Source organism: Mobula birostris, chromosome 5 (assembly GCF_030028105.1).
Source record: "Mobula birostris isolate sMobBir1 chromosome 5, sMobBir1.hap1, whole genome shotgun sequence".
Lineage (NCBI taxonomy): Eukaryota > Metazoa > Chordata > Chondrichthyes > Myliobatiformes > Myliobatidae > Mobula > Mobula birostris.
Genome location: NC_092374.1, coordinates 85,942,532 through 85,960,205, shown reverse-complemented (window position 1 = coordinate 85,960,205; position 17,674 = coordinate 85,942,532). Strand labels below are relative to the sequence as shown.

The 17,674-nt window shown below is 45.6% G+C and overlaps 1 protein-coding gene across 1 annotated transcript in view; it reads left to right on the top strand.

Moving 5' to 3' along the window:
• Positions 1-13,837, top strand: part of LOC140198369 (zonadhesin-like) — a 123,420-nt gene extending 109,583 nt beyond the window's left edge. Inside the window, exons 7-12 of the mRNA XM_072259465.1 lie at positions 1,144-1,271; positions 1,641-1,840; positions 5,117-5,249; positions 7,541-7,648; positions 12,367-12,457; positions 13,578-13,837. Of these exons, the coding sequence (XP_072115566.1) occupies positions 1,144-1,271; positions 1,641-1,840; positions 5,117-5,249; positions 7,541-7,648; positions 12,367-12,457; positions 13,578-13,710 (793 nt within the window). The 3' untranslated portion in view covers positions 13,711-13,837. The remainder of the gene's footprint in view (positions 1-1,143; positions 1,272-1,640; positions 1,841-5,116; positions 5,250-7,540; positions 7,649-12,366; positions 12,458-13,577) is intronic.
• Positions 13,838-17,674: the final 3,837 nt, after the last annotated feature.

Below are 17,674 nucleotides of genomic sequence, written 5' to 3'. Positions count from 1 at the left end.
TGGACAGCCTCTTCCCCTGGGTTGCAACAGAGACACTGAAATTCCCCCTTATCAGCCTCTTCCCATGGGTTACAACAGAGATACTGAAATTCCCCTGGTCAGCTTCTTCCCCTGGGTTACAACAGAGATACTGAAATTCTGCCCGGTCAGCCTCTTCCCCTGGGTTACAACAGAGATACTGAAATTCCCCTGGTCAGCCTCTTCCCCGGGTTACAACAGAGATACTGAAACTCCCCCGGTCAACCTCTTCCCCAGGTTACAACAGAGATACTGAAATTCCCCCTGGTCAGCCTCTTCCCCTGGGTTACAACAGAGATACTGAAATTCCCCCTGGTCAGCCTCGTCCCCTGGGTTACAACAGAGATACTGAAATTCTGCCCGGTCAGCCTCTTCCCCTGGGTTACAACAGAGATACTGAAATTCCCCCTGGTCAGCCTCTTCCCCTGGGTTACAACAGAGATACTGAAACTCCTCTGGTCAGCCTCTTCCCCCGGGTTACAACAGAGATACTGAAATTCTGCCCGGTCAGCCTCTTCCCCTGGGTTACAACAGAGATACTGAAACTCCCCTGGTCAGGCTCTTCCCCGGGTTACGACAGAGATACTGAAACTCCCCCGGTCAGCCTCTTCCCCAGGTTACAACAGAGATACTGAAACTCCCCTGGTCAGCCTCTTCCCCGGGTTACAACAGAGATACTGAAATTCCCCCTAATCAGCCTCTTCCCCGGGTTACAACAGAGATACTGAAACTCCCCTGGTCAGCCTCTTCCCCCGGGTTACAACAGAGATACTGAAATTCTGCCCGGTCAGCCTCTTCCCCTGGGTTACAACAGAGATACTGAAACTCCCCTGGTCAGGCTCTTCCCCGGGTTACGACAGAGATACTGAAACTCCCCCGGTCAGCCTCTTCCCCAGGTTACAACAGAGATACTGAAACTCCCCTGGTCAGCCTCTTCCCCGGGTTACAACAGAGATACTGAAATTCCCCCTAATCAGCCTCTTCCCCGGGTTACAACAGAGATACTGAAACTCCCCTGGACAGCCTCTTCCCCCGGGTTACAACAGAGATACTGAAACTCCCCTGGTCAGCCTCTTCCCCGGGTTACAACAGAGATGCAGAAATTCTCCCTTCTGTCTCCAATAGGAACTGCCTCTTTGACCTTTGCCAGACCGGCGACTCCAACATGCTGTGTGTCAGCTTCGAGATGTACGTCCAAGCCTGTCAGATGAACGGCACCACCCTGACGAACTGGAGGAACTACACTCCGTGTGGTGAGTCTGGGCCTGAAATCTCGGGTAGGGAGCCCGGTGGGTGAGAGCTCCAAATGCCTACAGCTTGCTTTGAGTACGTACACACACAAACACACACATACACACATATACACACACACACACTCACTCACACACTCACTCACTCACTCTTACTTCCATAGTGTTTCTTTGTTTCGTGGCTCTCTGGAGAAGACAAGTCTCCGAGTTGTATACTGCATGCATACTTTGATCATAAATGAAACATTGAACCTTCGAACACCGTAGGTCAGGATCGAACTTGTGTCTCTGGAGCCGCAAAGCAGTCCCTCGACCCACTGCACCAGCTGATCTGGATGCCCGTTCTAACAGCGGCGTTCCTGTTTTTTTCAGTAATGGACTGCCCCCCCAACAGCTCGTACAAGCCCTGCATGGCTGCCTGCCCTCCCACCTGCGCAAACCTGGCGGCCACGTCGGAATGCGACAGCCCATGCATGGAAGGATGCCAGTGTGACAGAGGCTTCGTCTACAGTGGCTTTGAGTGCATGCCTTACCGTAGCTGTGGCTGCACCTACAGGAACAAGTATTACGAGGTGAGTCTGGACAGCAACCTGCTTTTACTAAGCATCTAGATTTAATTCCAATCTCACAAAGCTATCCAAGATGGTTATCAAGAATTACAGAAGAGTCTTGATCAGCTGAGGAATGGCAAGTAGAATTTAATTTGGGTAATAACAAGGTCATAAATCACAGTTGGACTTTTACAGTGAACGGTCATGCCCTGGGGAGTCTTGTACAACAGAAGCACAGGTACATGGTTCCCTGAAAGTGCAGTCGCAGGTAGACAGGGTGGTGAAAAGGTATTTTTTAAAACAAAACAACAGAAGTTTATTTACACAAAAATACAAATACTGTATCAAGTATTTATAAGACAATGAACAAACTCAAAATAAAATATTATTGTGTATAGAACAGTCCCACCACACCCGGAAATCCCTCATGGTGACTGCATGCTCCTTTTCCAAGGCAGCTGGGCACGCAGTTGGCCCTGGCAGAGCCATGGATTGTCCACTGCCCGGACGCATGAATGGCCATCTCAGACAGGCTCAGGAGCAAACCCATCAGCAGATCCTCCAAGCGGCCTGCTCCTTCCATACTGGGTGCCCATAACAGGAACGCAAGGCTGAAATGTAGCCCCTACAGGCATTCAAACAGCGGCTGCAACTCTCACATTCCATGTACGCATGGTAGACCGACTCCTCCCGGTCACAGAGTGAACAAGTGGACGGGGTGTCAGTCAACCTGCTTAAAAACCTGTTGCATGGTACTGGCCTGTGCAACACCTTGCACCCCAGGTCCCCAGTGTACAGGGGAAGGGCCTCTACGTAAAGAGATTTCCACAGGGGACCTCCCCTGCCGCCAGATGGTAAAACAGACCGCCACGGCAAGTTTGGTCAGCAGATGAAGACAAGGGGGTGTAAGTTGTGCAGGAGCAGCCTTGGCATGTCATGGAAGGGCACGGTGGGCATCAAAGACCGCTCACGTTGTGTGGGACCCTCTCCCGCATAGCATCTTCGGGCCTGCACACTGGCTTTCACCACTCAGGGCTCGTGTACAGAAGCTGCAATTGCACAAGACGTGTAGCAAGTTGTAACCTGCATTCTGGTTACTCATTTCTTTTTGCTGTGCTTGAGCAGTTTGAGGGGGCGATCGATGCGGACTCGGGCACTTTGGCGAAGAATGGCCCTACAGCCTGCACTGGCTAGTGGCATGGCGCTGAACTGAATTGAACTCTATACTGGTTGGGTTGAGTTCCAATCTTGGCAATTTACCTGCAAACTTTTCACCACCATGCGAGGAGACATTGTCAGTGCATTGTTTGGCACAACAAACCAGCTAAAAGGTAAATTAAAAACCCAACCATCTCCTCCCTCTCCTTCACCACTTCTCATTTCTTGTGCTGTACTATTCTATGTTCTTTGTTGTTTCCAGTCCTGAAGAAGAGTCTCAGCCCAAACCGTTGACCCTTTGTTCGTTTCCAAAAATGCTGCATGACCTGCTGAGTTCCTCCAGAATTTTGTGCACCTTGCTTTCAGTATCCTATCAACCTCGACTTTAGATCAGGGATGGTCAGGTTATGACTGACACCATAGAGCACTACAGCACAGAAGCATTTAGTCCACACTGACCTATCTTCTGCCTCATGCCATCTACCTCCATCTGGACAATAACCTTCTCATCCATGTATCTATCAAAACTTCTCGTATAATTGAACCTGCATCCACCATTTCCACTGGCAGCTCATTCCACACTCTCACCACCCTCTGAGTGAGGAAGCTCCCCTTTAGGCTCCCCTTAAATATTTCACCTTTCACCCTAAACCTCTTGAAGAAGATGGTGCCAGTGAACAACACAACCGGGGCGACATCCTTCAGACTGTTCAAGAAACTATTTCTTTCAAGAATAAGCTCTTCATGGGCCTCCTGTCAGGTAGAAGTATTGATTTTAACTGATGTTTCAATGACAAACTCTGCCATCTTCATCGAGGATGATGCCTGAGTACGTCTAGTCCAGTGGTATTTATACCCCTGCTGTCCGTACCTTCTGATTGGTTAGTCCTTATCCAATCATGTTTCTGCTGTCCCACCTTGTTTACAATCGAATTCCAGTTCTTACTTTGAGACCTTCATCTTTGTAAAAGTTCCTTTCCTCTCATAGTATTTCAATGGTTTCCTTTATCAGGCAGTCCCAAAAGCCATTGACACGGCTCGGCAGTCTTGTGTTGTCAAAGTCAATCCTGTGGCCATTGCGAATGCAATATTCTGCTACCGCTGATTTCTCTGGGTAACCCAAATGGATTCTCTTCTGTGCTCCTTGGTGTGGGTTTCCACTGTGCGTTCCATCTGGCCATGGAATTGACTTCGAAACCTGTACCTGGCTGGAAGCTAAGAAGAGTTCGTTCATCATGTATGCCGGGAAATCACTTAGATCTCTTTTCTACTTCTTTTTCTTTCCAATGTGGTTTTGCCACTGTTGGAGCCTGTCTTCTACACTTTGGTGGTGTGTTTTCAGGCCAATTGAGCGATCTAGTGCTTTGTGGTCTCCAAGGGTGCTCCGTGAAGTGTACGGCCTCGAGCCCAAGAAGCCTGGAGATGAGGTGTGAGCCCACGATCGGGTCCATTTCTCACTAATCTCGCCAGTTAGAGTGTTGAGGAAGATTAAAATCATCGGGGTGAGTGCAGAAGGCAAGCAAGTGTTCAGCGCTGCATACCAGCCTCTCGCTCGCTGCTGCCGAACAAAGGTGTCTGTGTGATGGTTTTTCTCTCTCTCTCTCTCTCTCTCTCTCTCTCTCTCTCTCTCTCTCTCCCTCCCTCCCTCCCTCCCTCCCTCCCTCCCTCCCTCCTGTCAGAGGATGGTGCCAGAGTTCTGGGTCTCGGGCAAAGTTTAATCGCTGTTAGTTATGATGTGTTGCTGGTTTCTGGCCTCTCCTGTTTTTTTGCTGCTACTTTGGGTGATTTTGATTGGAGCAGCCTGCAGATAACAAACACTGAACTGAACTGAACATGCCTGGACTCTTTCGATTTTTTGTTTTTTGCTCATTTTTTTGTTGCCATTTACTCGATTTGTTTTTTTTTGGGGGCATGTGAGGTGTGCTGATGTTTTTCTTTGAATAGGTTCCATAGTTTTCTTTGTTTCGTGGCTGTCTGTGGGAAGACAAATCCCAGGGTTGTACTTTGCACACATACTTTGATAATAAGTGTACTTTGAATCCTTTGAATCTTTTGAACCGACGACCTCGATATGATGTCAGCCAGTCACCTTCCACAGCATGAAGAGCGTTGACTAATATTGTTGCTTCTGCGATGTAGGTTGGAGAAAGGTTTGTCACTGAGGACTGTACAGAAGAATGCTTCTGTAATACAACAGAAACCGTTCAGTGCATGGAGATGCGTTGTCCTGTGAACACGACGTGCCAAGTTATCAACTCCAAAAGAGCATGTGGTAATTTACCTCTCCTAATTTTAAGCTGTTTTGAGGAAGGTATGGGGGGGAATGTCAGAGGTAAGTTTTACCTGGTGGGTGACTATAGGGGGTGGTAGAGGCAGATACATTAGAGACATTTAAGAGACACAGGAATGAAAGAAAAATGTAGGACTATGTGGGAGGAAAGGGCTAAATTGACTTGGAATAGTTTAAAATGTCAGCACAGCATGATGGGCCAATCAACCAATGTCAGCACAGTATGATGGGCCAATCAACCAATGTCAGCACAGTATGATGGGCCAATCAACCAATGTCAGCACAGCATGGTGGGCCAATCAACCAATGTCAGCACAGCATGGTGGGCCAATCAATCAATGTCAGCACAGCATGATGGACCAATCAACCAGTGCCAGCACAGCATGATGGGCAATCAACCAGTGTCAGCACAGCATGATGGGCCAATCAACCAATGTCAGCACAGCATGGTGGGCCAATCAATCAATGTCAGCACAGCATGATGGGCCAATCAACCAATGTCAGCACAGCATGGTGGGCAAATCAACCAATGTCAGCACAGCATGATGGGCCAATCAACCAATGTCAGCACAGCATGGTGGGCCAATCAATCAATGTCAGCACAGCATGATGGGCCAATCAACCAATGTCAGCACAGCATGGTGGGCAAATCAACCAATGTCAGCACAGCATGATGGGCCAATCAACCAATGTCAGCACAGCATGGAGGGCCAATCAAGCTCCTTAATTAGTCCCTGGGGCCCGAGATGTCATGCTTCTACCCTACTTATGGGGTTTTGAGGTTATTGATAAGGCTCGTGTGGGAATCCTATACTCTTACGTAGACTGAGCATGGGGGGGGGGGGTTCAAAGTCAAGTTTAATGTAAAATGCAGTAGTGCACGTGTACACGGTGCAATGAAAAACCTACCTGCAGCAGCATCAATGACACATAACATCACATAAGCAGCATTCACAAGAAAAAACATGAGTTACACACAGTTTTTACAAGAAAGAATAAAATTAGAAGCAGCAGAAGTCCATTTTAGTGTAAAGTGATCAAACTTTAGTGTAAGTGTTGCTATGCTGGGGTAGTGATTAGGGCTGTGCCGGTTGGTTCAGGAACCAAATGGTTGAAAGGAATCAGCTGTTCTTAACCTGGTGGTGTGGGACTTCAGGCTTCTGTACCCCCTGCCTGATGGAGCCACGAGAAGATGGCATGGCTGGATGGTGGGGATCTTTGTGGATGGATGTAGCCTTCTTGAGGAAGGACCTCCTGTAGATAGTACCAATTGTTGGGGAGGGACACCTCTGTGTTCAAAGTTCAAATCCAATCCAGTGTAATGGGGCAAGATGACTTCTATCCACAGTATTACATGTAGGAATGTCATGCAAAGAAGTCCCTGCTATCAGTCTCATCAGGAATATGGAAAAGGTGCAGGGTTCAGTAAAATAGAGGGTATGAGGGAAAACAATAAATTTGAACATTGAAAGCTCTTACTCTCCTGAGGGTTGAGTATGACTTGCTGTATGCTCCAGCTTTGTGGGTTTGTATGAAATCACTGCTGGACCCCCAGACTCCATCACAGATTGAGCAGAAGCTGTCTGATCGGACAAGAGCATGTAAAAATGAGATTAGTCTGGGATTACAGTTAATGATTCCGCCATCTCTGCAAGGCTGAGGGAGGCACGTTTCTGTGCTGTAACTCTGTCTCTCAGTCTAAAACTGACCCAAATCACAGTGAACAGGACTGGGCACAGGAGACCAGGTTATCCTCACAATAACCTTTATCTTGCAGAAAGTCAATGTGAGACATTGCAGCAACAGATGGTGAATATTGTGTAAATTGATTTCATTTGGAATTTAACATTGGTTGGAATTAAAAATACTAACTTTTGGTTTTCATACTGTACCGTGCAGAGAGAATGTGTGTGTGTGTGTGTGTGTGTGTGTGTGTGTGTCTGTGTGTGTTTTAGAGAATAGAACTTCATTGTCATTGATCAGGACAGAGTATGTACTAGTGTTGGTATGTGTTTTTATGTGTTAATGTGTGGGTGTGATTTAGTGTGCGTGTTCTGCTAAACCATGTTTTGTGTTACGTATTGTATTAGGGTATGTGTCTGTGTGTGCTAGTGTTGTAGCTCTGTGTATTAGTGCCTGTGTTTGTGTGTAAGTGTATGTGTATCTGGTGTTATAGTGTCTGATATTAAGAACTTTCGAATTCATGTGTGCGTGATATTAGAAACTAATGGATTATTGATGAGTTATTAAATGATTGATTTGTTTTTCAATAGTGTCCCTTTGTCACAATGATACTTGTCAAAATGGAGGCACCTGTGAGGTGACTATAAATGGAATTAACTGTGTCTGTCCCCTGTTATACAGAGGGAAATACTGTGAAGGTAAGGCTCCTGCCACCGTTAAGCTTTATTTCCCTTGAATATTACAAAAAAGCTTCTTAGGTTTGGGACCTTTAGCTCTATTGCCTGACCTGACCACTCAGCAGGTCAGGCAGAAGAGAGGAAGCTCCCAAACCTGAAACTTTCACTCTGTTTCTTTCCTTGTGGATGCTGTTTGAGTGTTTACGATATCTTCTTTCTTTTACATGAAATTTTATTTTACGTGAACTGGTATAGCTAACTCTTGAAGGGTTCCAAGAGAAAAGTTAGGCATCAATTGTTTCCATTGGCAGAAGCAAGGACAAAAGGTTTGCATTGATATGGTGCCTTTCATCTCACTGAAAGGATGTGAAAGTGGAGTACAGCGTTAATGGCAGGATTCTTAGCAGTGTAGTGGAACAGAGAGACATTGAGGTCCAAGTCTATAGATCACTCAAGGTTGCCATACAAGTTGATAGAGTGGCTAAGAAAATTCAAGAATCTCCATCCACTCAACCTACACAAGATCAGGTAATTTACCTGTCCCACCACAGAGATATACTTCATAGCCTGTAGCTTAGGGCAGGTGACTAAAGAGGCAGAATAACCCTCTCACTTTGCTGAAGTGTTCAGGTAGTCTGCTCTGACCCCTATTAGATTTAGTGCCTTTTTTAGAAAGTTTCAATGTTAAAAACATTTCACAAATTGTGACTGTTCTTAAAAAGAAAAAGGAATTGGTGGAAAACTAGAGGAAAACCAGACAACAGCACACCAGACCGGACCAGACCTCCACTGACTAGACCACACCACCATTGACCGCACCCAACCACACCACACCACACCCGACCAAACCTGCCCAGACCACACACGACACCACACCACATCTGACCTCAACACACCAGAGCAGACCACAGCTCACCAGAGCAGACCAGAACACACCATACCCAACCAGACCACACCAGTGTTTCCAATTTAGACTGCATAAAGTTATTCAATTGACACTTCCTACAATAAAACTAAGTGGCAACTTGTTCTAAAGTTCTTGTTATATATTTCACGTTGCTGAATTTTTTGGTAATATTACTCTGATTGTCGAATTTAACCCAGAACAGTTAGAGATGATGGTTTTTACAAATCTTCAAAGAGATATAGATAGGTTAAGTGAGTGAGCAAGGGTCTGGCAGATGGAGTACAATGTTGGTGAATGTAAGGTCATCCACTTTGGAAGGAAAAATGAAAGAACAGATTATTATTTTAAAAATTAAAATGTAAAAAATTGCAGCATGCTGAGGGACTTTGGATTGCTTGCGCATGAATCACAAAAGGTTGGTTTGCAGGGGCAGCAGGCTTAAGAAGGCAAATGGAATGTTGGCCTTCATGGTTACAGGGATTGAATTTAACAGTCGGGAGGTTGTGCTACAACTGTACAGGGTACTGGTGAGGCCACACCTGGAGTGCTGCATGCAGTTCTGGTCTCCTTACTGGCTTTGGAGGCAGTGCAGAAGAGGTTCACCAGGTTGATTCCAGAGATGAGGGGGTTAGACTATGAGGAGAGATTGAGTCACTTGGGACTGTACTCGCTGGAATTCAGAAGAATGAGAGGAGATCTTATAGAATCATATAAAATCATGAAAGCGATAGATAAGATAGAGGCAGGAAAGTAGTTTCCACTGGTAGGTGAGACTAGAACAACATAGTCTCAAAATTTGGGGGAGTAGGTTTAGGACGAAGATGAGGAACTTCCTTTCCCAAAGTGTGGTGAACCTATGGAATTCTCTGCCTAATGAAGCAATGGAGGCTACCTCAGTATAGTCATAATCATACTTTATTGATCCCGGGGGAAATTGGTTTTCGTTACAGTTGCACCATAAATAATTAAATAGTAATAAAACCATAAATAATTAAATAGTAATATGTAAATTATGCCAGGAAATAAGTCCAGGACCAGCCTATTGGCTCAGGGTGTCTGACCCTCCAAGGGAGGAGTTGTAAAGTTTGATGGCCACAGGCAGGAATGACTTCCTATGACTGATTCCATCTCAGTGGAATGAGTCTCTGGCTGAATGTACTCCTGTGCCCAACCAGTACATTATGTAGTGGATGGGAGACATTGTCCAAGATGGCATGCAACTTGGACAGCATCCTCTTTTCAGACACCACCATCAGAGAGTCCAGTATATTTATTTAAGACAAGGTTGAATAGATTTTTGCATAGTAGGGGAATTAAGGGTTATGGAGAAAAGGCAGACAGGTGGAGGTGAGTCCATGGCCAGATCAGCCATGATCTTTTAGAATGGTGGAGCAGGCTCGATGGGCCAGATGACCTACTCCTGCTCCTATTTCTTATGTTCTTATGTTCAAAATTCTAATGCAGACTGCAGACCCATAAGATCTAGTATCAGAATTAGGCTATTTCATCCATTTCCCTCTCAGCCCAATTCCATTGCATTGAATACCAATCCATTGCCACTTTTTGCAATAAAGCTATGCCAGATCTTTTTGTAAACTGCCTCATCTCCTAGGTCCTCCCACATCCCAGGAATGTACGGGTTAGGGTTAGAGAGTCTCAGACACACTACATTGGCACCAGAAGTATGGCAACACTTGCGGGCTGTCCCCAGCACGTCCTTGGACCGTGCCTGTCATTGATGCAAGCAATTCAATTCACTGTATTCCGATGTACCGGCCACAAATAAAGCAGATCTTTAATCACTCTCTGGTGCACCACGTGTCATAGTCATAGAGAAGTACAGCACAGAAAAAGGCCCTACAGCTCATCTAGTTCATGCTGAAAACCGTTTAAACTGCCTAGTCCATTGACCTGCTCCGATTCCATAGCCCTCCATACCCCTACCATCCATGTACCTATCCAAACTTCTCTTGAACATTAAAATCGAGCTCGCATACACCACTTGCCCTGGCAACTCGTTGCACACTCTCTGAGTGAAGAAGCTACCCCTCATTTTCCCCTTAAATTTTTCACCTTTCACCCTTAACCCATGACCTCTGGTTGTCATAACACCCAACCTCAGTGGAAAAAGCCTGCTTGCATTAGCCCTATCTATACCCCTCATAATTTTGTATACCTCTATTAAATCTCCTCTCAATCTTCTACGTTCTAAGGAATACAGTCCTAATCTATTCAATCTTTCCTTATAACTCAGTTCCACCAGACCCAACAACATCCTCGTAAATTTTCTCTGTACTCTTTCAACCTTACTTACATCTTTCCTGTAGGTTGGTGACCAAAACTGCACACAATTCTCCAAATTAGGCCTCACCAACATCTTATACAACCTCAACATAACATCCCATTTCCTGTACTCAATACATTGATTTATGAAGGTTAATGTGCCAAAAGCTTTCTTTATGACTCTATCTACCTGTGTTGCCACTTCCAATGAATTATAGATCTGTATTCCAGATCCCTTTGTTCCAGCACACTCCTCTGTGGCGTACTGTTCACTGTGTTAAAGCTACCCTAGTTAGTCTTACTGAAATGTAAAACATTGCACTTGTCTTCGTTAAATTCCATCTGCCATTTTTCAGCCCATTTTTCCAGCTGATCTGGAACTCGCCGCAGTGATAGTCTTTCTCGCTGTCCACTACACCCCCAAACTTGGTGTCATCTGCAAATTTGCTGATCCAGTTAACCACATTATCATCCAGATCATTGATATAGATGACAAACAACAAAGGACCCAGCACTGATCCCTGTGGTACACCACTCATCACAGGCCTCCAAAGAGGCAACCATCTACTACCACTCTCTGGCTTCTCCCACAAAGCCAATGTCTAATCCAATTTACAACCTCATCTTGAATGCCAAGTGACTAAACCTTCTTGACCAACACTTGATGTGGGACCTTGTCAAATGCCTTGCTAAAGTCCATGTAGATAACATTCACTGCCTTGCTTTCAACAACTTTCCTGGTAACTCCCTCGAAGAACTCTATAGGATTTGTTAGACATGACCTACCACGCACGAAGCCATGCTGACTATCCTTAATCAGTCCATGTTTATCCAAATAGTTATATATCCAGTAACTTTCCCACAACTGATGTCAGACTCACTGCCCTATAATTTCCTGGTTTCTGTTTAGAGTCTTTCTTAAACAGCAGAACAACACTGGCTGACCTCCAACCCTCTGGTACCTCACCCGTTGCTAAGGATGATTTAAATATCTCCGATAGTGCCCCCATAATTTCTGCACTTGCCTCTGGTAGGGTCCAAGGCAAGACCTTCTCACACCCTGGGGATTTATCCAACCATATTTATCTCAGGTTAGCAAACACATCCTCCTCTGTAATCTGTACAGGGTCCATAAAGTTGATGCTGCTTTGCTTCACTTCTGTAGACTCTGTGTCTGTCTCCTGAGTAAATACAATGCAAAAAATATTATTTAAGGTCTCCCCCGTCTGTTTTGGCTCCACCTATGGATTATAATTCTGGTCTTCCAGAGGACCAATTTTGTCCCTTGTGAGCCATTTGTTCCTAACATATCTGTAGAATCCCTTAGGATTCCCCTTCATCTTGTCTGCCAGAGTAACTTCATGCCTTCTGTTAACCCACCTGATTTCTTTCTTGAAGCCTGTATGTACGTTGTGATTCCACACTGTGGCCACCACTCAGGTTCAGTTCAGTGGGAACAGGAATCCCAGCATCGCCCACATCTAATTCTGACCAGTAGGAACATTCAGTACTACAACAGACTGACGGATGTGTCTTTATTGCTTCCTAGATAACACCCTCTTCATCGTCGTTACGGTATTGGTACCAGTTGTGGTCCTGTTCCTCATCGCAGCAGGCATGATTTTATACTTCTGCTGCAGGTAAGAGTCAGGGCAAATTGGCTGCCATGAAAATAAAGTCCATCTAACATTTCGGCTGAAATGAGTTTAAGGCTATGAGTGGGATGAGGCTCCATCTATGATACAATCGGCCAAGGTGGTATGAAGCGACGGCTCACAGCAGAATGTAAAGGCAGCCAGCACAGCCCTGTTTCAGTCCCCAAACTAAAATCCCACCACCCCACTCTCTCCCCACAGTCCTGTATCAGTCCCCAAACTAAAATCCCACCACCCCACTCTCTCCCCACAGTCCTGTTTCAGTCCCCAAACTAATCCCACTGTCCACTCTCTCCCCACAGTCCTGTATCAGTCCCCAAACTAATCCCATTGCCCCAATCTCTCCCCACAGTCCTGTATCAGTCCCCAAACTAATCCCACTAACCCACAGACCTGTATCAGTCCCCAAACTAATCCCACTGTCCCACTCTCTCCCCACAGACCTGTATCAGTCCCCAAACTAATCCCACTAACCCACTCTCTCCCCACAGACCTGTATCAGTCCCCAAACTAAAATCCCACTGCCCCACTCTCTCCCCACAGCCCTGTATCAGTCCCCAAACTAATCCCACTGTCCCACTCTCTCCCCACAGTCCTGTATCAGTCCCCAAACTAATCCCACTGTCCCACTCTCTCCCCACAGACCTGTATCAGTCCCCAAACTAATCCCACTGTCCCACTCTCTCCCCACAGACCTGTATCAGTCCCCAAACTAATCCCACTGTCCCACTCTCTCCCCACAGTCCTGTATCAGTCCCCAAACTAATCCCACTGTCCCACTCTCTCCCCACAGACCTGTATCAGTCCCCAAACTAATCCCACTGTCCCACTCTCTCCCCACAGACCTGTATCAGTCCCCAAACTAATCCCACTGTCCCACTCTCTCCCCACAGTCCTGTATCAGTCCCCAAACTAATCCCACTGTCCCACTCTCTCCCCACAGACCTGTATCAGTCCCCAAACTAATCCCACTGCCCCACTCTCTCCCCACAGCCAATGACCAGTCAAATCCCACTCTCCCACGGTTCAAAGATAACTGCTTTCTGGGGCAAAGCCGATGTCCAGTGCTGAGCGATCCTGACTGCTATTCCTGTTCTGTGACTAGGGACGGAGGGAAGGAGGATAGCGACAGCGTGAGTGACGTCAGCTCCATTGGCAGTTTTGATGACATTGCCATGCTCACACGGAACTGGCAGGTCAACCTAGGGAGTGGAGTAACGAACCCTCGGTACCAGTAGTAACCACGGTGATGCCCGCCTTTGGATTTGGTTTGCCTGCAGTCTAAAGAGTTAAAATCACCACATGCACCAGATGACCCAACCCAGCCCTCACCCCTTTATACCCACGTGCCAGCTGTGTGAATAAAATCCTTCATTGCAAGTTCATGCCCAAGTTTGTTATCTCTGGCACACCTACCACTTTTGGAAACCACTCTTTTTAATAATACCATTTAGAGAATTCGTGCTTTTTTAACAAGCTCTTGTATGTTCCACAGTACATGGTGCAATACATTAAAACATCAATAATATTTATACTAAGAATTCTAAATGTATACATAAGCAGTGCAAACATAGAACTACCTGCCTGACTTTGCTGGCAGCAGCCTTGCCCGAGTCAAAAGCACATGTCTCCAGGTCAGGAGATGGCTGGTTCGATTTACTCCAGAGGGTGGGGTTCCGATTAAGTTCTATTGGAGGGTGTCACTTTTCATAATATACTTTTATGCTCTCTTATATTTGAGAGCACAAACATAAACACACTGCAGCACCACTGAACTTTGGGCCAGGGAAGGGAAGCACTTATTCAAAGTACTCCAGAACAACAGTTACCCACGGAATTTCATCAGCAGATTCTTACTATGAGAGAAAGTCACGCAGATCTTACTCAATGTGCATTATAATGTGCAACCTTGCCCTAAAGAATATATCAGAAATGACAGCTCGACTGCTAGAACCTCACAGCTTCACAGTCACTCACAAACCACCGGCGACTTCAAGGAAACTTGTCCCAAGATCCAAGATACCAGTAAAGACAACCTATAAAAGCAATGTGGTGCACAGGATCACCTGCGGAGACTGCAACAAGAACTACGTCGGCCAGACTATATCTTTGGGATGTGGGAGAAAACCCACATGGTCACAAGGAGAAGGAGCGCGCGCACGCACACACACACTGGTGCAGACTGAGAACGAACCGGGCTCCCTGGGGCTGGGAGGTGGCAGTTGTACTACTGGCTCTACATACTCATCTGAGATTTAAACTGATATTCAGTCTGTTCTCAGAATCAGGTTTAATATCAGTGGCAAACGTCATCAAATTTCTTAACTTTTTGGCAGCTGTACATTGCAATACATAACAATAGAGAGAAAAAACTGTGAATTACAGTAGGTATATATATTATATAGTTAAATTAAATAAGTAGTGCAAAAATAAAATAAAAAGTAGTCAGGTAGTGTTCATGGGTTCAATGTTCATTCAGGAATCAGATGGCAGAGGGGAAAGAGGCGTTTTCTGAATCGTTGAGTGTGTGCCTTCAGGCTCCTGTACCTCCTCCTTGACGGTAGCAATGAGAAGAGGGCATGTCCTGGATGATGGGGGTCCTTGATGATGGATGCCACCTTTTTGAGGCATCACTCCTTGAAGATGTCCTGGATACTATGGAGGCCAGTGCCCATGATGGAGCTGAGTGAATCTACAACTCTCTGCAGCTTACTTCAACCCTCTCCCTGCTCACTTCCCACTCTTGGGCACTCCCGGACTGTCCAACCGCATCGATGGTGCAGGTGAAGTCTCCGGCCAGAACGACTGGCAGGGACTTCACCAGCAGCGGCAGGATCTGCTCAGGGGTGGCCAACCACTCACTCCTCATGGGCGAGGCGTACATACTGATTAGCCGGAGCAGAGTGTTTCAGTACATTACGCCTGCCATGAAGAAGCACAATCCCAACCACCTCACTGACTTGGTGACTGAGAAGTTTCCTTCGCATAGCAGAATCCCCAGGCAGGAAGAGCAACAATCATTGCCCCCCCGCAACCACGCAGACTCATCATGGGGCCACCATCGTGACCACCTTCAATAGCTGTGGAGGTGTGGTAACCCAGATCCATGTAGGAAATTCACATCAGTCTTGATTAAAAAGTAGTGCAAAAATAGAAATAGAGAAGTTGTGAGGTAGTGTTCATGGGTTCAGTGTCCATTCAGAAATCTGATGGCAGAGGGGTAGAAGCTGTTCCTGAATCATAAAGTTGTTTGAATCATAAAAGAGCAAAGTTGTTTGCACCTTTAGTGATAAACAGAGACTAAGAGGTGGAACATTTCTTAAATGCATTTATTTCAGTGCTAGGAGCATTATAAGAAAGGTGGATGAGCTTAAAGCACGGATTGATACCTGGAAGTATAATGTGGTAGCTGTTAGTGAAACATGGTTACAGGAGGGGTGTAGTGTTTTCGTGCAGTGTGTTGAAACTCTGACTAAACACCAAGTTAAACCGGAGCCAATGAAGACAGAGTCGTAGTAAGGTTAACCATTTACTGTTCACTCTTCCACATTAACGTCGTATGGTGAAAACAGTTGAGAAAAAAATACAAACATACACAGCGTCTGTTTCATTCTGGAGACCAGGCGCGCTCTTTCCTTTCAGCGAGAGTCTCCAAAGCCGCCCCGAGGAGCGGGCGAGGGGGTCGCGTCAAACCGCCACCGTGCCCGAGCCCACCCCGCCTCTGAAATCAAAAAGCCGGCACGCGCGCCGCTTCCTTAACAGAAACCGCGTTAATATTTTTACTTCAAGTACATTCTTATGAACTTACGGCGTTGTTTCTTTGTGGGTGGACACGGAGCTCTTCACGATCATGCCGCACGCATGGCACCCACCTTCACACCTTCCCGAACCAAGGCGAGGCGAGAGGTGACGTCATCTCATGCTGCCATATACCATAGACAGTGGGATTTGCCTTTGTTATATTGAAACTTAGTCATAAACCTTTAACTTTAACTAGAAAATAGTTACAAACAAATCACTTAAAATGTAGAGCCAACAAAGTCAAATAAATGCCTTAAGGGCAACACAAGGGGTGTGATTGGCAACTAAATATTCCTGGATTTAATTGCTTCAGGTGTGATAGAATCAGAGGGACAAGAGGGGGAGGTGTTGCATTGCTTGTCAGAGAAAATATTACAGCGGTGCTCTGGCAGGATAGATTAGAGGGCTCGTCTAGGGAAGCTATTTGGGTGGAATTGAGGAATGGGAAAGGTGCAGTAACTCTTATGGAGGTGTATTATAGATAACCAAATGGGGACCGAGAATTGGAGGAGCAAATTTGTAAGGAGATAGCAGATATTTGTGGTGAGAACAAGGTTGTGATTGTGGGAGATTTTAATTTTCCACACATAGACTGGAAAGCCCATACTCTAAAAGGGCTGGATGGTTTGGAGTTTGTAAAATGTGTGCAGGTTAGTTTTTTGCAGCAATACATAGAGGTACCAACTAGAGAAGGGGCAGTGTTGGATCTCCTGTTAGGGAATGAGATAGGGCAGGTGACAGAGGTTTGTGTTGGGGAGCACTTCGGGTCCAGTGATCACAATGCCATTAGTTTCAATATAATTATGGAGAAGGATAAGTCTGGACCCAGGGTTGAGATTTTTGATTGGAGAAAGGCTAACTTTGAGGAGATGCGAAAGGATTTAGCAGGAGTGGATTGGGACAATTTGTTTTATGGGAAGGATGTAATAGAGAAATGGAGGTCATTTAAAGGTGAAATTTTGAGGGTACAGAATCTTTATGTTCCTGTTAGGTTGAAAGGAAAAGTTAAAAGTTTGTGAGAGCCATGGTTTTCAAGGGATATTGGAAACTTGGTTCGGAAAAAGAGAGAGATCTACAATAAATATAGGCAGCATGGAGTAAATGAGATGCTCGAGGAATATAAAGAATGTAAAAAGAATCTTAAGAAAGAAATTAGAAAAGCTAAAAGAAGATATGATGTTGCTTTGGCAAGTAAGGTGAAAATAAATCCAAAGGGTTTCTACATTTATATTAATAGCAAAAAGATAGTGAGGGATAAAATTGGTCCCTTAGAGAATCAGAGTGGACAGCTATGTGTGGAGCCAAAAGAGATGGGGAAGATTCTGAACAATTTCTTTTTTTCGGTATTCACTAAGGAGAAGGATATTGAATTGTGTAAGATAAGGGAAACAGGTAGGGAAG